General features: G+C 34.1%; 1 protein-coding gene and 1 long non-coding RNA gene across 2 annotated transcripts; both read right to left on the bottom strand.

Moving 5' to 3' along the window:
• Window positions 1-276: 276 nt before the first annotated feature.
• Window positions 277-17499, bottom strand: LOC120205697. The gene is made up of 6 exons (XM_039205533.1): window positions 17382-17499; window positions 17249-17299; window positions 16992-17043; window positions 16318-16376; window positions 1163-1208; window positions 277-457 (listed from the first exon to the last, which is right to left on the bottom strand). The coding sequence occupies exons 1-6, from the start codon at window positions 17382-17384 to the stop codon at window positions 390-392; spliced, it is 279 nt and encodes a 92-aa protein (XP_039061464.1). The 5' UTR covers window positions 17385-17499; the 3' UTR covers window positions 277-389.
• On the bottom strand, window positions 1460-16259 carry LOC120205698. Its single transcript, XR_005524045.1, has 3 exons — window positions 16031-16259; window positions 8318-8319; window positions 1460-1508 (listed from the first exon to the last, which is right to left on the bottom strand). It is a non-coding gene; the product is annotated as an uncharacterized LOC120205698 (long non-coding RNA).
• Window positions 17500-18561: the final 1062 nt, after the last annotated feature.

The raw sequence follows: 18561 nt of genomic DNA, 5'->3' as shown, positions 1-18561 counted from the left end.
ATCCTTTTATGTTAGTTTATAATATTTTTCATCAAATTAAGAGTTCTTTTACATATTTTTCGTCCTCATTAAAAACTATTATTCTATGATATCTTTTACGGTTGTCCCAGACAATGGATTCATTTTATAAAACATAATGAAAAGCAGAAAATGATGAAATATAAACATAAACATATACATTACAAAATGATCCAAAATGGCAAAATATTGTGCCTTGAAGCATGATCACATGTCAAGGAAATTGAGCATCGCGGGCAAACCTTTACACATGTTTATTTGGAGAATAGAGGTAAACGCACGTGTTAAAACATGCTATATGCGGTACATAATTACAAAGAAGAGGAAGTCCTGGACTAATGCATCGTATCTTTCTGTGAAGACGGAGGCAATTAAGAGGACGAGAATGCTGCACGGTAGGAGGAAGAAGCGAGTTGAGCAAGGGCCGGAACAGCACCGCCTGAGGATTTTTTCCAAGAGAGAATGTCAGTGTTGTCGCACAACAGCCATAAGTCCAAGCCAAAGACAATTTTGATGAAGCAAGATTTCACAAGGATGGTGTTATAATCCCTATCTTCTGATAAAATGACTCATTCATACTACCAATGCGAATTCCAGAATGATACATCAACTGCTGTAAAACATCTTTGGCGAAAACGAAGTTGTTAACACAGATTGTCAAAATCCAGAAAGCAGTTCATAAAATTCAGACAGATAGTCAACATGATCCTTCACAGATTGGGGTTTGTATTAAAAAAAATCCCTCTTTTGCAGAGTGGATTTAAGGTGAAGGAAAAACATCAGAGTGTTTTGACCTTTTCCTTTTAAAAACCAGTTTAAGTACCATAGTGTTCCGACAACATAAAACATTTTTAGAGAACTTTGAGAGAACATCAGAAAATATATTCAAGAACACAGTTATGTAAGACGATCTTTAACATCTCAATTAAGAAAATTAATTTTACTAGCTAGGCAGCCAACTGAAGGTGATACATTCATAAATAAATATGATATTAAAGGAACTTGGACAAACCATAAAAGACACAATAATAATAAACCCTCTTTTTTGTGCATAAAATCTTTGTCAAAAGTCTTAAATCATTTGATTTCAGTCATAAATAGTTAAAGACATTGATAGTCATTGAAGAAATAAATACTTTCTAACCTGCCAATACTGCACACGCAGAAGAGAATACAATCACAGGTGGTGCCTGCATGTAGATAGAGAAGAGTTATGTAAGTTATAATATTCCATTCAGGCGAAACTACGAGCACAGGGTGCACTACATATTCAGCTTAAATGGTGTTTACGGAGCGAGGGGTCAGAAGGTTAATAGTCAACCAGCAGGGACAGTAATCGCCCATAAACTTGGAAATTTGTTGCTCTGGTTTACTTCATTTTGGAATAAATGTGCCGTACACATGTCCGAACATGAATACGAGGATATGACTCTCTAAAGACCCTCAACACGTATGGAAAACTTGAAAAGATTTAATATACCCATGTGAGACTGTCGTAACCGGTTTTGGTCCGGGCACGAAATATTTACTTGGCGGTGAAATTGATGTGAATAAATGGTTTTGGAAATAATTTAGGAGTCGCCATCGGCCTTTTGGGTCAGGTAGGTCGAATACCTAAAAAATATCTTTTAAAAGAGTTTTTAAGAAAACATCAATTAAAAGATAAACTGATCTGCGTTTTAACCAAAAATTCGTTCTTTTTAATAATAAAAAGGGATTCGTGGTCGGTTACGTTTAGGGAAGGATTAGCACCCCTACAACGCCCAAAATTGGTACTTTTTAATTATAAATTGTCTTTATTATTAAAATTTTAAAAATTCAAAAATATATTTAATTTATAATTCTATTATTTCAAAATTATAAAAAAATATTTATTTATTTAAAAATATCCGAAAAGAACTTCTAGGTGCCTTAAGACAGCTCTTTTCTTTGATATTGATAAATATTAATTTAAATACTATTGTTTAATTTAAAATACCAGAATAGGACATCCAGTTGTATTAAGACTGTCCTTTTCTTCGATATTAAAAAAAATATCAAAATAATTTATTAAATATATATAAATAATTATTATATATATTTATAACTATATAATAATAAAAGTATTTAAATATATAGACAAATAAAACAATAAAATACAATTAAAATGATATATTTAAAAATAATAAAATAGATGAAAACATTTAGAATTAGTGACTAAAATATAGTAAAAGTAAAATTAAAAAAATCTAATTCATAATTAATCAAAATATTAGGGATTAAACATGCTATTTTTTATTTTATTTATTTAGTGACTAAAATAAACTTATTTAAAATTCGAATATCAGATTAAAATAAATTAAAAATATAAACTCAGTATTAAAATATTATTTATTAAAATTAAGGGACTGAATATATTATTTATCCTAAATATTTAAATATACAGGCTAGGACTAAAATGAAATAAAATAAAATTACGAGACTTAATTAAAACATATAAGAATTGACTTTAGTGACAAAAATAGAAATTTACAAATCTAGGATGACTACGCGAGAGGTTTGACCCGTGTGCGAAATTACAGATATACCCCTGCCCAAAACGGCGTCGTTTGGGAGGGGTATATATGATCAAATGGCTGGCCCGTAGGGCCAGCATCCCTCATTCTCTCTTCTTCGTCTCTCTCTAACCGAGAGAGTTTATAAAACTCTCTCGCCTCTCTCTAACCGAGAGAGTTTCCGGCCGTCGCCGGACACCGTACTCCGGTGTTGGTCTCCACCGCCGGCTACCACACGCGGTGGCCTCTCTCTTCTCATTATGAACTTTTTCTGGAAAAAATGATCCATCAAGTGATGAATTCAGGTAAAAGGTTGAACAAATTCTTCTTATTATGAACTTCTTCTTCCTTCTTCAGATGAGTTCTTCTCATTATGAACTTCTCTGCAATGATGATCCCTCAGGTGATGGATTTGAACAAAAGGTTGAACAAATTCTTCTCATTATGAATTTCTTCTTCCTTCTTCAGATGAGTTCTTCTCATTATGAACCTTCTCTGGCAATGATAATCCATCAGATGATGGATTTGAACAAAAGGTGAACAAATTCTTCTCATTATGAATTTCTTCTTCCTTCTTCAGATGAGTTCTTCTCATTATGAACCTTCTCTGGCAATGATAATCCATCAGATGATGGATTTGAACAAAAGGTTGAACAAATTCTTCTCATTATGAATTTCTTCTTCCTTCTTCAGATGAGTTCTTCTCATTATGAACCTTCTCTGGCAATGATAATCCATCAGATGATGGATTTGAACAAAAGGTTGAACAAATTCTTCTCATTATGAATTTCTTCTTCCTTCTTCAGATGAGTTCTTCTCATTATGAACCTTCTCTGGCAATGATAATCCATCAGATGATGGATTTGAACAAAAGGTTGAACAAATTCTTCTCATTATGAATTTCTTCTTCCTTCTTCAGATGAGTTCTTCTCATTATGAACCTTCTCTGGCAATGATAATCCATCAGATGATGGATTTGAACAAAAGGTTGAACAAATTCTTCTCATTATGAATTTCTTCTTCCTTCTTCAGATGAGTTCTTCTCATTATGAACTTTCTCTGGAAATGTTAATCCATCAGATGATGGATTTGAATCTTTGCTAAAATTTTGAAATTCCTGTCAAATATTCAACATGGATAAAATGAATGAAAATGCTCCTATTTTGCAAATGTCTAAATATGATGCATGAATGTTGATGCAATCTTCATTTGACTTCAAAATGGTGAACTCGGTTTTCCTCCACTTCATCATTTATTGCCAGGGTCATCTCTGGATATCAGTGTAGCAACTTATGCTATCAAGCTTGCATTTCTGAAGAACTATCTGATCAACTTGCATCTTTATGTATTCTTTGTCTCAGAAGAATTGTTTTATTTGTGGAACTCTTGTCGTAGTCAGAATTATGACCTTAGTGCCCCATTTTGTCTTGGATAAAACCAACTTTATTTGTTTGGACTTGTGTAGAAATCACATAAAGTTTTCATCTTTGAAAAGAGAATTTGTCATCTTTAAAAAGAGAATCTACCATCTTTGAAGAGTGTAGATGTAGATATGCCTGACTCAGCAAGGATTAATTAAGAGAGTAGAGTCTGTTCTGATTTGACTCTTGAAACATATCACAAGGAGGATTTATTCCAATTCCTTTCATGTCTCAACATCTAATTGGATCTCGAACAAAGCAACTCAAACCATATCATGTAAAGATGTTTAACAACAACCTATTGTTTGATCTTAGTTGGCTCCAATAGTTTCTTGTTGTTAAAATTTCAGCTCTCCTTCTGTGGAAAGAAATCTTCATCATATCTCAACTTCTAATCTTGGGGTTGAAGAAGACAGACTTCATCTTGGATCAAAAATGGAAACCATATGATCACAACATTGGTTCAGCATCAGAATAACTGGTTCGTAAAACATTTGACAACACATGCATCATCTCATGTGGTTTCTACTCAGATGTAAAACATTTGACAACACATTCATCCTTTTCTGTGTATTCTGCTCAGATGTCTTAATCATTGAAGCTCTTTGCCTAGTGTTCAAAGTTTTTGTATAATGTCACAAGATCACTTGAGAACAAAACTCAATGGGAATACAAGAGAAATGTTAGTATGACCAAAAAAGTTGGTCAAATTCACAAAATGTGCTGGTGTCGAATTGAATAGGAGATACTAATTGCTCTTGATATTATCTCAGGCAAGGGAAAGTATAATACTGATCACATTTTTTTCCATAATGAGCGTTGTAGGAAGTAGAAACACATCAACTATAGGATCCACGTACAGAAAAAAGGTCCAGGGAATTCTTGCTGCTGGGGATGAAACACCCATGATAAAACCAAAATAGATGAAAACCCAGTTCACCCTGGCTAGCAATGATGATCCCAATAACAACGGGAATAACAGTAATATAAGTGAGAGTCGAGTCTCCCTTTTTAATGTCATCAAGCAAGCAAAAACTGACGTGAAAAACAGCTTCATAATCTCAATAGTATGGTTGAAACTATTTGCTAGGAATCTCAAAGAAATATTTCCAATTATCACCGACACACAGAAGGCCATATTCAATGCTGAGATCTTGAGGAACTGAACCCTGGATGGAGTAGTCTGCCTGGGGATCATCTTTATTCATGCAACCGTAATGTAGTTTATCAAAGAACACACTGTCATACGGTTAAGAATATTAGGTTTTTGAAAACATACTTGCTGAGTAACATTTGTTCAACAACATGATCATAATGTAACTGCCTGATGAACGAAGCAATTATGTATAGTCAGTTCGACTGTCACTGTTTTACCATTTTCATTCTTCACACCTTTCTGTCTCATTGGAAATATTTTTTCAAGTCAATGATCTTGACACAGGATGATATAGGCCTTCAGCATGCCCCACATTGGCTAATACAAGTGTTCAAAATGCATCAACAGTTCTGATTCTGATTGAAATGAGTTTTCAGCATGCCCCAACATTTTGCTGATAAATATTCAGAATATTTCAACATTTCTGATTCTGTTTGAAAAGGGTTTTTAGCATGCCCCAATATTTGCTTCTTGTTAATATGAGTCTTCAAAATACACCACATGGATCTGTCTGAAGTGAGCTCTAAAAATGTCCCAATATTGCTTCTTGTTAAGATGAGCCTACAAGAATGCCCAAATATTCATATTGCTGTGAGCCTTCAAAATGCCCCAATATTCTATTTCTGGTTGAAATGGGCCCTCAAGATGTCCCTCTAGATTTATCTGATTCACTCTCAATCTCTGTTTGACTGGAATGTCATGATCCCCACGAGGTCCAATTTTGACATTGATTTGTTGTAGGTACTTGTAGCTTTATTCGTGTCCCAAATCTATTTATCTTGAATACTCTCATTCTGGTGTCACTAAACAGTAGTGTTATCAAGTAACTGAAATCTCTTCATGTTGTCACAAACCTAAGAAGTATTCAATCATTCTGACAGAAACGTCTGAAATATGTATCTTCTGAATGAGGTGACCCTTTTCTGTATCTGGAGGGATTTAGTCAGACAGAGCAGTGAAAATAGTTTGGTAATCCGTTCCAGGCTGACACAGTGGCTTATCATCTTTCAGTGAAAGCCATCTCTGAAATATACTTTTCTGTGGGGAGAGAAACCAATTTATGCGAACAGTAATCTGATGCAATAGCAAGACTACATATACAGTGGTACAGGCTCATAAAAATCCATACCCATGCAACATGTTGATTCTGATAATAATTCATCTGATTATGAAGCGATCTTTCAGGATGATTTCACAGATATTGATAGTTCTTCTGATATCGAGGAAATCATGAGTTCTGATTCTGATGAGGAGAGTAAACTGTTATACTTGACAAAAATGAGATTCTCAAAGGCTGAAGCTTCAATAACCATGGAGAGATGTGGTTCAGATTCATCAATTGCAGAATTGACAGATTTTATATGTGCTGATCAAATGTCTAGGGTTACTGATGCACTTCTTATGGTAGAAGATAGGAAACCATTATGTAATGATCCCAATTACAAGCAAAGGCAAAACTTGGGTTATGATTTGTGGAAAAGGAAGAAGCAGAGGAAGCTTGAAAAGAAGCTTCTTAATGAAGATGATCATGCAGTTCATCTTTCAATTCCAATGATCGGTTCTGGGGTTCCTACCGAATCAGATCAGATAACTCAAAGAACACTTCCAGAAGATGCTATTGAGTCTCCTTATTTCTACTATGAGCAAATTCATCTTCCAAATTCAATGATTGGTTCTGTCCAACCAGATTAGATAACTCAAAGAACACTTCCAGAAGATGCTATGAACAAATTCATCTTCTAAATTCAATGATTGGTTTTGCCAAACCAGATCAGATAACTCAAAGAACACTTCCAGAAGATGCTATGAGCACATTCATCTTCCAAATTCAATGATTGGTTTTGCCAAACCAGATCAGATAACTCAAAGAACACTTCCAGAAGATGCTATGAGCACATTCATTTGTTCCATATTCAATGATCGGTTTTGCCAAACCAGATCAGATAACTCAAAGAACACTTCCAGAAGATGCTATGAGCACATTCATTTGTTCCATTTAATGTTTGGACTGGGATATCACAGTACTTATTCGATGTAAAGCCAGAATTTGTAGATTCGAAGCATTTTCATGCTGTCACACTGAAAATAGGCTATATTCATAATCTGCCAATTAAGAACAGAGTTTCTCTTATTCTGCTTCCTCCATGTGCTGATGCTTTTCCATTGACAAAGAAATGATGGCCTTCTTGGAATCCAAAAACAAAGTTGAACTGTTTATAAATATGTACAGGAAGTGCCAAATTAACAGAAAGGATCTGTAAGGTTCTTGAAGCTTATGACAATGAGCCACCTTAGAGTGTCCAGAAGTATGTTCTTAATGAGTGCTAAAAATGGAATCTAGTATGGGTTGGAAGGAATAAAGTTGCTCCACTTGAACCTGATGAGGTGGAAATACTTCTAGGTTTCCTTAAAAACCATACATAAGGATCTGTTTAGAGACATGTTTCCCAGTGATATCAATGTCTTGTTTCTTTTTGCTGGAATCAGTGCTGCAAAGATCGCCTTCTACTGTCTTAGTATATCTTTGAAAACAGAGGTGCAAGAACTGAATGGTGATCGGTTGGAGCAATTGATGAATAGATTTGGCGGATTCGACCTTGTTGTCGGTAGCATCCCGTGTAACAATCTTACCGGAAGCATAAACATCATCATGATTAACTAGAAGATTTTTGTTGGTGCATTTTCTTGTAATGACTGCTACGACAGCTGTCTCTTCTGCTGCTCCAAAATACACACTGCCATATCTCACTCTTCCTTAACTATGGAAAGGTTTAGTTGATGGTAAAACTGGTTATCTCAACTTTTGGAATCCTGTACAGCATACAAGTGTAGAATCTGTTCCAATATCTTATTCTGTGCCCTAAGTCCTCAAATTCAAATTCAGCAATCTTCTGAAGGACATAATGGGTATCATCTTGACAAAGAAAGTGATCGGCATAGAAGAAGTAGCAATGATGTATCAAGACTTGAGCCAGCATCACGGTATAACCAGAGTGCAGGTAGTGACTTGCTCATGGTTCTATAATGTAATCTTCTAGAGAACATGAATTGATGGTTGGAGAAAATAATCTGTCTGGTGATCCTTATTGCCCTCAGTATGAGATAAACGATCTTTCTTGATGAGCTGCTAATAATGTCATAGGAGAGTGTCACAAGTTCAATTCTCCAGACTTTCTGGCTTCTTGGACCACTTGCCTTCAAAAATGTGAAGTGCTTCATTATTCTGGCTTCGTTCATTCTTTTTCTACAACAGAGGTAGAATAAGCAACAATTGCTTTAAGGACCTTCCTCATTTGAGACTGTACTGTTTGAAAATGTTTTTTCTCCTTTCTTTATTGAAGAATGAAAGAATTTTGCAAAGTATTACCCCTTTCAGGTTCACAATATAATCGAATCATAAACAAGGAGTTTAATGAATATCAAATAAATCAACTACACTTTTAAATCATTCAAAAATCATAGTCCTATGGCAAGTGTCAAAATTATTGACTGATTTGAGGTGTAGGTTGATTTTGGTAAAGTAGGTTCTTTCAAGTTGGTTCAGTATGTCGCTTCGGGCTTCCACTAACTTGAAGAAATGGTTGTTATGCTCATCTTGTAGAGATGCTTCTCGTTTCCAGAATCTCAGGAACGTTTTTGAGATGTGTGGTGCTTTATTAAGAGCTTAAGATCGTCTCTTATGTCGTTGTTGCACCATTCAATATTCGAGCCGCCTTTTCAGGTTTTCAACTCGAATCCTCCTTTGGTTTCAAGATGTTATTTAAAAATTTATATCTTGAACCCACCTTTATCATTTTTCATATCATGCATTAAAGATTTTAAAAACTAATTTTTGCAAATAAAAATCAATCTTGGAAGGCGGAATGAATTCTAAAGATATCATCTTTTACTTAGAAACCCATGTATGATTAGAATGGACTTTTCAGGTACGTAACGTAGGCCATGGCTTATGGTTACGAAAGAAATGGATAAAAAGGCCCAAATAAGTGTTTAAGGGTCATCAAACCAAGGATCAATTCATTCTGATGCCGTCAATCTTGTTTTGTTTGACTTGGATCTGCCTTGCTGAGGAATTTTCCATCAACTGGATCCCTCTAGAGTGCCAAATTTTGGATTCATTTCCATTTTCTCATATCTTCAGCATTTCTTGCTCTTCTTGTTCGTACTTGATCAACCTTGTAACTTGAGGCTCAATAAATCACCCATCTTTATTCGATTTTCCCTTTTTTTTTTTCTTCTTCTTCTTTCTTTGCTGGATGAGTATAATACTTCAATTGCTTTGAGCACCTCTTTTTCCTTTTGCATTTTGGAGGTTTTCCATTATTCTTGATTGGATTGATCTTCAAGCACTCTGTATTTGACATACTTTGTAGTTCAAAACTTTCATAACTTCATGGAAACTTGTCTTCGTAATAAAACTGTATTGACAATCTTTATTCTTATGAGCCAATATCCTTTACCTTGCCCCCTAATGTAGAGGGTGATCCTTGGTTAGGGTTGAATTAGAAGAAACATTATTCAGGCTCAAATGGGGACAACAAAGGATATATATATATATATATTAAAGGATAAATGAAACAATGCCGTTCATCATCTCATACACAGAAACCTTTGTAAAAAGAGGTATCCACAGGGGGATGAATATTCAAGATTAACTTTATTTACATGAAAAATGTAATTAATGCCTGATATATTTATTTCAATCAATCACTTTCCCCTTCTTCTTTGAGTATGCCCTAATCACTTGAAATTATCATCAATGAGTTGGTCCATGATGCCTCATCTCGTCTCTTCTTGCGGTAATATTCACGAATAGTTGAAAGTTTGGTTCTTTTGAGGTCTTTTAGTTTATGATGGTTTTGTGTTTGGAAGGACAAATGTGTGACTCTTAAAGTTATGTATATGGTGGAAGGGGTAATATCATAAACCAATTAACTCTATCCGAGAAGGTGAACATCTAGAGTTGATGTCTCAAAAACAAATAGAGACATTTCTTCAGAATCTCAGATAAATGTAGTGTCAGGATTTGGTTTTGGTAAGGGTCGAGTAATTGGCATTGGATGGGATATTGAAGATATAATTTTATCACTTGCCAATAGATCTATAACTCTTGCAAATTTAAAAGAATATTTAATCTACTTGATACTCAATAATCTCAAGATTAAAACTTGATTCTTTGCTCATAACCATAAAAGCAACACAAATTTATTTATTATACAAAAGGCGGAGAAAGGAACAAAAAACAAGTTCAAACAAGATGCTGAAAGTAGAAAGGTACTACAGTGGTAGATAACACTTCCACTTATTTATTTTGCCATGCCTTATTATTCCTCTAATGTTGGGTATGTAATAGGATCAGGAGTCTCATCCTTATTTGCCCCCCATTTCTTGATTATTTCTTGTGTCAAAACCCCTTTGTCAACAAGCATCTCAATTTCTTTTAACAGTGGCCTACAATTGCCTGTAGAATGCCCGGATACCCCCAAGTGAAAATTACAAACTCTATCTTGATCATAGCTATGAGCAGAAGGATTTGATGTCACTTTAGTTGGTCTTGGTGTGATGTACTGACCTTTAACCAAATGAGAGTATAAGTCTGAAATAGAAGTTTGGAACACTTCTAAAGTTTTTCTTGATCTCATGACTTTCTTTGGTCGATCCGAACAGTTACTTACTCTTTTTCTTTTGCAGTTGCGGGGATTCTGGATGCGACATACATTCACATTATCAGCTTTCGCTTTTTGATCTGTTGGGCTCTTGTATGTGACTTTTGTGTTTTCTTCATTGATTACATTCTCAATTAAATCTCCACTTGTCACAAGATTCTCGAATTCGTTCGTCGGATTTGCCTGCATTAACTCGCAGAAAGGAGTGGGAATAGAATCCCGAAACATACGTGATATTTCTTCTTCTAACATGGGAGGTTGAACTTGTGCTGCTATTCCTCTCCATCTTAGGGCATATTCTTGAAATCTTTCATTGGTTTTCTTCTTTACTCTTCGAAGATCCATACGTGTTGGAGCTAAGCCTTTAACATACCGATATTGTCTCAAAAATGCATCAGCTAGATCTACCCATTTCTTGATCTGTTCTTGGGTCAACTGATTATACCAGACTACTGTTGGGCCAACAAGACTATCATGTTTCTGATTGCTTTCTCTGTCCTCTTGACTTTATCCTCATATTGTGAATAATTAATGAGGCTATTCTTTGGGTTTGAGTGGGATGCCCTAGGGTATGTTATCTTTCTCGACTCTTCAATCTGATAGCACGATTTCTCTATAACAGTTGTATCTTCTTTATCAAATTCCATTCCTTGGATAATTTGATCTGATCCATCTGGTACTGAATCTGAAACTTCTTTCCTTGTATCCCGAGGTAACCCTGTCAATGGTTCTGGCCAATGGTTTTTGTAGTCCTTCATAAGGTTGCTCCATTGTTTTCATGATGATGGTACAGTAAAATAAATGAATGATCTTGGTTTTTACTGTTACAGAAACCTTTCATGAATTATTTATATGTTTTTATAATTAAAGTACATGACAGTAATTAAATAAAAATATGAAAAATGCATAAATAGAAAAATAAGAATGCAAAATGTGCAATTCATAAATATAAAAATACAAAATGAAAATGCACAGATACAAAATGTAAATGCATGTATGAAAATGTGTTACTTAAGAGTGATCATCTTAGAACAGATTTCATTGAACACAAAAGCTTCAGTACATCAAACAAAACTTTTACATGTAGGGGACAACTTTTAATCCTAACTTCAACAAAACTTTTCATATAGGGAATAACTTTCCCATTTTCTTCTCTAAAACTAAGTTAGATTATCAGCTTATGGGCCATATTGCTTGTCTGGACTGCAGCTTCTTTCATGACATTCTGGGGTTCTTTCATCACCTATGTTAATTCTTGGAGTTGATCATTTTCCTTTGCGAGAGAACATTTGTGTTCAAAAAGTTTTTGGAGAAGATCTTCATGTATGCTGCAACTCTTTTTCAGTTTAGTGACCCCTGATATCCACTCTTATGGGGTGTTTCCTATTCCAGCATTTTGAAAAGCTTGACTGACCTTCTGGAAGTCTTCATGTATGGTTTCCATTTTGGTGCACAATTTATTGTTTTCAATCTTCAAATGACGTATTTGAGCTTCACACCTCAGCAAATCTTCTTCTCTCTGGGTGCCCCTACTGATATTCTTACCTTTGAAGATTTTTGGTATTAATCTATCAGGACCCTTGGTTACCAAACCAGGTCGATCATTTACCATAAATTTTAAGGTTCCATGATCCAAAAGACTTTGGACTCGGCGTTTGAAGGTAAGACAATTTTCGATAGTATGTCCTTGAGCTCCGGTATGATATTCGCAATGAACGTTGATGTCATACCAATTTGGATACGGAGGTTGGAACGGTTTTATGTAATATGGAGCTATTTCTCGTGCTTCAAGTAACTTTTCATACAAATCTTTATATGATATAGGTGCAGCATCAACATGAGAAACACCTTTTGTTTTGGATTGAACCTGAGTTTTAGACGTCGGGAGCAGACCAAACTTTGATGATTTCTGATTACATGATTTCTTCTCTTCTCTGGGAGCTTGTACAGTCGTCACCATTTCTTTGGTATCTCCATACGATTTGTGAATACGAATGATGACTGTCTGTAATTTCTCTAATTGGTTAGGAATCAAAATCCCTTGCGTATCTGAAACTGCAGAGTTAGATTCATTGAGCTCTCCCTCTTTCTGTGCTGGAATCTCTTTTCCTTTGGCCAAAACAGATATTCTATCCATCATCTTGGTCATCTGCTCTCTTATTTCTCGTATTTCCTTTTGCTCTTCAATGGGCATACAATCTTTGGGTGAATAGCTCTTCTTTATCTTCAAAGTTCCCTCAGGATGTCTTTTCTTGGCCGCATCATATTTTGTTTGATCATAGAACTTTTTGTTCATTTATGATTTCTTTCTAATTTGATGAGCAGTCTTTTCAGTTAACACCTTTTGGTCATGATCATGTAATGCAAACAAAAGAAAATAATTTAAACAAATTAGAGCAAAATAACATACATGGGAAATAAGAAAAAATAAAATGGTTAATACCAAATAATTGAAAGAAAAATTTATTTATCATGGTATATAATAAATCCTAACCTCATGCTTTCTAGTTCCATGCTTTGTTTGGAAAAATTAACCTAACCGCATGATTTTTAATTCGCAGGCATTTATTCATAAAATAATAAAATAAAAGCTAAAGCTTTATTTCTCCTTTGTGTATACCTAAGAACAGAGGTTCAGTACTGTCTTAGATTAGGAGGAGTTCTAAGTTTTATTACATGTAGGGTTTTAGTTCTAGGAGTAAGGTACTCGAATTATCCTTGTTAGTGCCCCCTTGGGCTGTCAACCCTCAATCCTAGTCCATTACAGACTTAAACGGATCGAGTTCAATTCAAGGGGATACATTTCTCTATGACTAACACGGAGAATAAATTCTCACGAAGACATAGAGCATATGAACCCCAAAAGTTACTTGCTAGGTCTGACACGGAGAATAAATTCTCACGAAGACGTCGCTTTCACTCCCACTTAAAAGGGACAAGCTCAATTATAGAGCTTTATGTTATGCAATGCAAGTGTTGTGTGTGAGGAGAAATATTCAAACTTCTTAACAGAAAAAAATAAATAATGAAATAAAAATACTTGCAAATAAAATAAAACATATAAATATTATAAAAATAATAAATAAATAAAAAATTTGAAAGAAAAAATTAAATATTTTTGAATTTTTAATTTTAATACTAGAGACAATTTATAATTGATTTTTAAAAGTTTGACCGGTCCCCAGCAGAGTCGCCAAGCTGTCGTAACCTGTTTTGGTCCGGGCACGAAATATTTACTTGGCGGTGAAATTGATGTGAATAAATGGTTTTGGAAATAATTTAGGAGTCGCCATCGGCCTTTTGGGTCAGGTAGGTCGAATACCTAAAAAATATCTTTTAAAAGAGTTTTTAAGAAAACATCAATTAAAAGATAAACTGATCTGCGTTTTAACCAAAAATTCGTTCTTTTTAATAATAAAAAGGGATTCGTGGTCGGTTACGTTTAGGGAAGGATTAGCACCCCTACAACGCCCAAAATTGGTACTTTTTAATTATAAATTGTCTCTATTATTAAAATTTTAAAAATTCAAAAATATATTTAATTTATAATTCTATTATTTCAAAATTATAAAAAAATATTTATTTATTTAAAAATATCCGAAAAGAACTTCTAGGTGCCTTAAGACAGCTCTTTTCTTTGATATTGATAAATATTAATTTAAATACTATTGTTTAATTTAAAATACCAGAATAGGACATCCAGTTGTATTAAGACTGTCCTTTTCTTCGATAATAAAAAAATATCAAAATAATTTATTAAATATATATAAATAATTATTATATATATTTATAACTATATAATAATAAAAGTATTTAAATATATAGACAAATAAAACAATAAAATACAATTAAAATGATATATTTAAAAATAATAAAATAGATGAAAACATTTAGAATTAGTGACTAAAATATAGTAAAAGTAAAATTAAAAAAATCTAATTCATAATTAATCAAAATATTAGGGATTAAACATGCTATTTTTTTATTTTATTTATTTAGTGACTAAAATAAACTTATTTAAAATTCGAATATCAGATTAAAATAAATTAAAAATATAAACTCAGTATTAAAATATTATTTATTAAAATTAAGGGACTGAATATATTATATCCTAAATATTTAAATATACAGGCTAGGACTAAAATGAAATAAAATAAAATTACGAGACTTAATTAAAACATATAAGAATTGACTTTAGTGACAAAAATAGAAATTTACAAATCTAGGATGACTACGCGAGAGGTTTGACCCGTGTGCGAAATTACAGATATACCCCTGCCCAAAACGGCGTCGTTTGGAAGGGGTATATATGATCAAATGGCTGGCCCGTAGGGCCAGCATCCCTCATTCTCTCTTCTTCGTCTCTCTCTAACCGAGAGAGTTTATAAAACTCTCTCGCCTCTCTCTAACCGAGAGAGTTTCCGGCCGTCGCCGGACACCGTACTCCGGTGTTGGTCTCCACCGCCGGCTACCACACGCGGTGGCCGGATTTTTCCTAAAGACCTAAAATAAAGACCCGATCCTCCCAAGGCCGAATCTGGCCTTGGTTTGCCCTAAAAAGCTCTGGATCGGAGCAGATCTAGAGAAATACCTTCGGGTATTTCGAATGTTTCCTCGGTACGTAGCGTCTCCGGTCACCTTGTGGTTTCCTCGGTAAGTTCTTTCTCTTTTCTTTCTTTCTGTTTTGTTTGCTGCTGAGGGTTGTTATTATTTTTTTTCTTTTTTTTTTGTTGTCGTTCTCTGCCGTGTCTCTCCGTGGCCGTCTGTTCTTTCGCAGGTATGGTGGCTTTTATAGCCACCACGAGGTTCTGTTTGGACCGGTCCCGAGAGGGATGTCTAGGTGAGTCACCATAGCTATGCTGGTGACTCACCATGGAGCTCGATTTGGGCTGCCATCTGGTGTTCTGGAATTTACGGCGGTGAGGTGGCGTGGCAAAAGCAGCGTCGGCAGCGACTGGTTGGACCATCTGGCAGTGGAGGCGTCGGCAGCAGCGTCTGGAAGCTGGAGAGGCAGCTTGAGCCTTCTGGAAGCGGCGGCTGGGAGCTAGATACAAACCCTAAATGGGTTTAGGGTTATATATTTGGGCTTTTGGGTTGGGCCGGATTTGGCCCGTTTGTAATAATAATTAATAATAATATTAGTAATAAAATTAGTAATTATAATTATAATAATTATAATAATAATAATAATAATAATAATAATATTTAAATGAAAAAATGAGTATCTTCAGAGACAATACCCGTGTCTAACATTCATATCCGAGTCCGAGAACACAGATTATAAACAAGGAGCAGCAACTAAACAAGGATAGTTTATATCTTATCAGTTAATAGACGGAAGGAGTATAAAATGCAGCAAAGTGAAACCAATTTGCAGGCCACAAGTTCAAATACGGAACAGCAGCTTATAGTGAGCACACCAAATGAGTAACACTTTAGAGACCATGGAACAACCTCGGCTTGAAAAACAACTAAAAACTGTACATTGAAAAACCAAGAGATTTGGCCTTTAAAGAACTTACACCAATTAGAAAATGCAACCACATGGGTCCCTTAACCCACCTCCTGACTTTTGGCATTACTGCACCAAAACAAAAAAAAAATAAATAGAAATACAATCTAAACTATGCCCTTTCCATATGGGCCATCGGAAAAATAACTTTTCTTATGACGAGAAAGGGTTATCGAGTAGGTCATCAAAAGAAAAAAAAAACTATGCGTAGTAAAATGCATAAAAAGATAATAGGCTAATAGCAATATGCCAAGAGAATTAAGTTTCATGATTCATATTCCAAAGGTAGAACAAATGATACTTTTTTATATATATGTCCTTGAATAGAATCAGAAATTGGAACTTTAAGCATCACAGAGCTTCACACTTTTACTCCTAGTTGCAGGCACTAGGAAAAGACTGAATTCTGCTGGAAATTTAAACTTGAACAAAAAGATGCATAAGCAAAGACTTATTTGGAAGTTGACTCTTCTAAATCAACATGGAAACTATTGTCCCCTAAAAGGAAGTACTTTATATAAGATGGAAAAAGTTTAAAGTACGCATTGTAGAAAGTTAATCCATTGAAGAAGCCATGAGAAATGCATAAAAACACGAGTTACAGGCTTACAGCAACATAATCAAGTCATATTAACTGAACTACATCTAACAAGTGAAAAAAAAAGGAGAAACATATCATTATACCATGATTGAACCCGTAGAAGGCACTCGTAGTCCCGCCAACCGCAGAGCCAATCTAAAACAACAACAAATACACTAACTAAACCACCTTCCAAAGTATGAATCTATCGAAGCGAAAACTACAAGAACAAAATGCCCACTGCCCAGTTCTATTGAACTGACAACATATATATACAAAGACCCAAGTTATAACATATAAAAAAGTTTTAAAAAAAAAAAGCAAAAACAACAATGAAAGAAAAGAATGTGATAAATTTTACCATAGAAAAGCTGTCCCTGACAAGTGGAGCAACAGTCCATTCACTTGTTTCCTGCACCATTAAAAAAATTAAACTCAACACAACAATCACTAAAAAAAGAAAGGAAAATTGATATGTAAGTGAAGATTATTACCATCTCTTTGGAAAGAGGGCCGGCGCAGTGATGGCAACGCAAATTGCATCGAGGGTTTGAATTAGCCGTCGCGTATTTTGCCCCTTCTTTCTTAAAAAATTAACCTTTTATTTGGTATTTTGTCAGTGTTTTTCGGGACCAATGCCGAAACCCATACATAAGAATAAGATATTGAGGGTGCGTTTGGTTCACGGAATGTAAGATTATCAGTGAGAATAAAAGATTATCAGAGAATATAATTATTATGAATGTTATATTTTGTGTTTGGTTGATTTAGCAGAAATGTAAGATTATCGTGTTTGGTTAAAGGAATAAAAGATTATTGAAATGTATATTTGACCAAATTATCTTTATTATATATTTGTATAATATTACAAATTGTAAAATATTTATATATTTTCTTTAAAAAATTAAATTCATAATATTTATATAAATTTTTTTTATAAAATTAAAAATATAAAAAATGTTTAATGAAAGGATAAATTTTTTTTTAACCCCTGAATTTCATATAAAATTTTAATTATAGATTTTTTTTTGTAAATCTAAAATAATTTAAGGATAAATTTGTAATTTAACTTTCGTATAATTTTTATTATTCAATGACAGAAGAATGATATTTTTAAAAAAAAATAAAAATTTAAGGGCATTTTAGTCCAAAACGCCGGTAATGTTACAATACCTAAGGGAAGAGAGGTAATGACATTCCCGATAATATACCCCAAAAAATCTACTATTGGTAATAAAACATTACCAGAAATGAGATTCTCGGCCAACCAAATATGGGAATGTAAGATTCTCATCCCATGGGAATCCCATAATCCTTGAACCAAACACCTCTCAAGGTTTGAGACCGAAAGAAGGGTTTTAGCCCAAGGAGAGTTCTGGTTGAGTGTGGACGAGAGACAGGTGGTCTGTGAGACATATACCCAGTAGTTAGATGCCTCGTGGCATTTGGACACGTCAGCCATTGCCGAGTGAGGAAAATGGCCCTATGCAATACCTACCTAAATTGTTTTTAATTTTAAAATTTGTTCATAAACTTCAAAATGTTCTAATTAAGTCATCAAACTAATCATAATTGAATTTGTTTTCTAATTTCAATTAAAATTTAATTTTTTGTTTTTTTTTCATCTTTCAAATGCCAAATTAAATAATATATTGAGTAATATACTTTAAAATG

The sequence above is a fragment of the Hibiscus syriacus genome, unplaced genomic scaffold, assembly GCF_006381635.1.
Source record: "Hibiscus syriacus cultivar Baekdansim isolate YM2019G1 unplaced genomic scaffold, ASM638163v2 tig00012635_pilon, whole genome shotgun sequence".
In the NCBI taxonomy this organism is placed as follows: Eukaryota; Viridiplantae; Streptophyta; class Magnoliopsida; order Malvales; family Malvaceae; genus Hibiscus; species Hibiscus syriacus.
The sequence above is the reverse complement of the archived record's forward strand: the minus strand, read 5'-3'. Positions and strand labels throughout refer to the sequence as shown.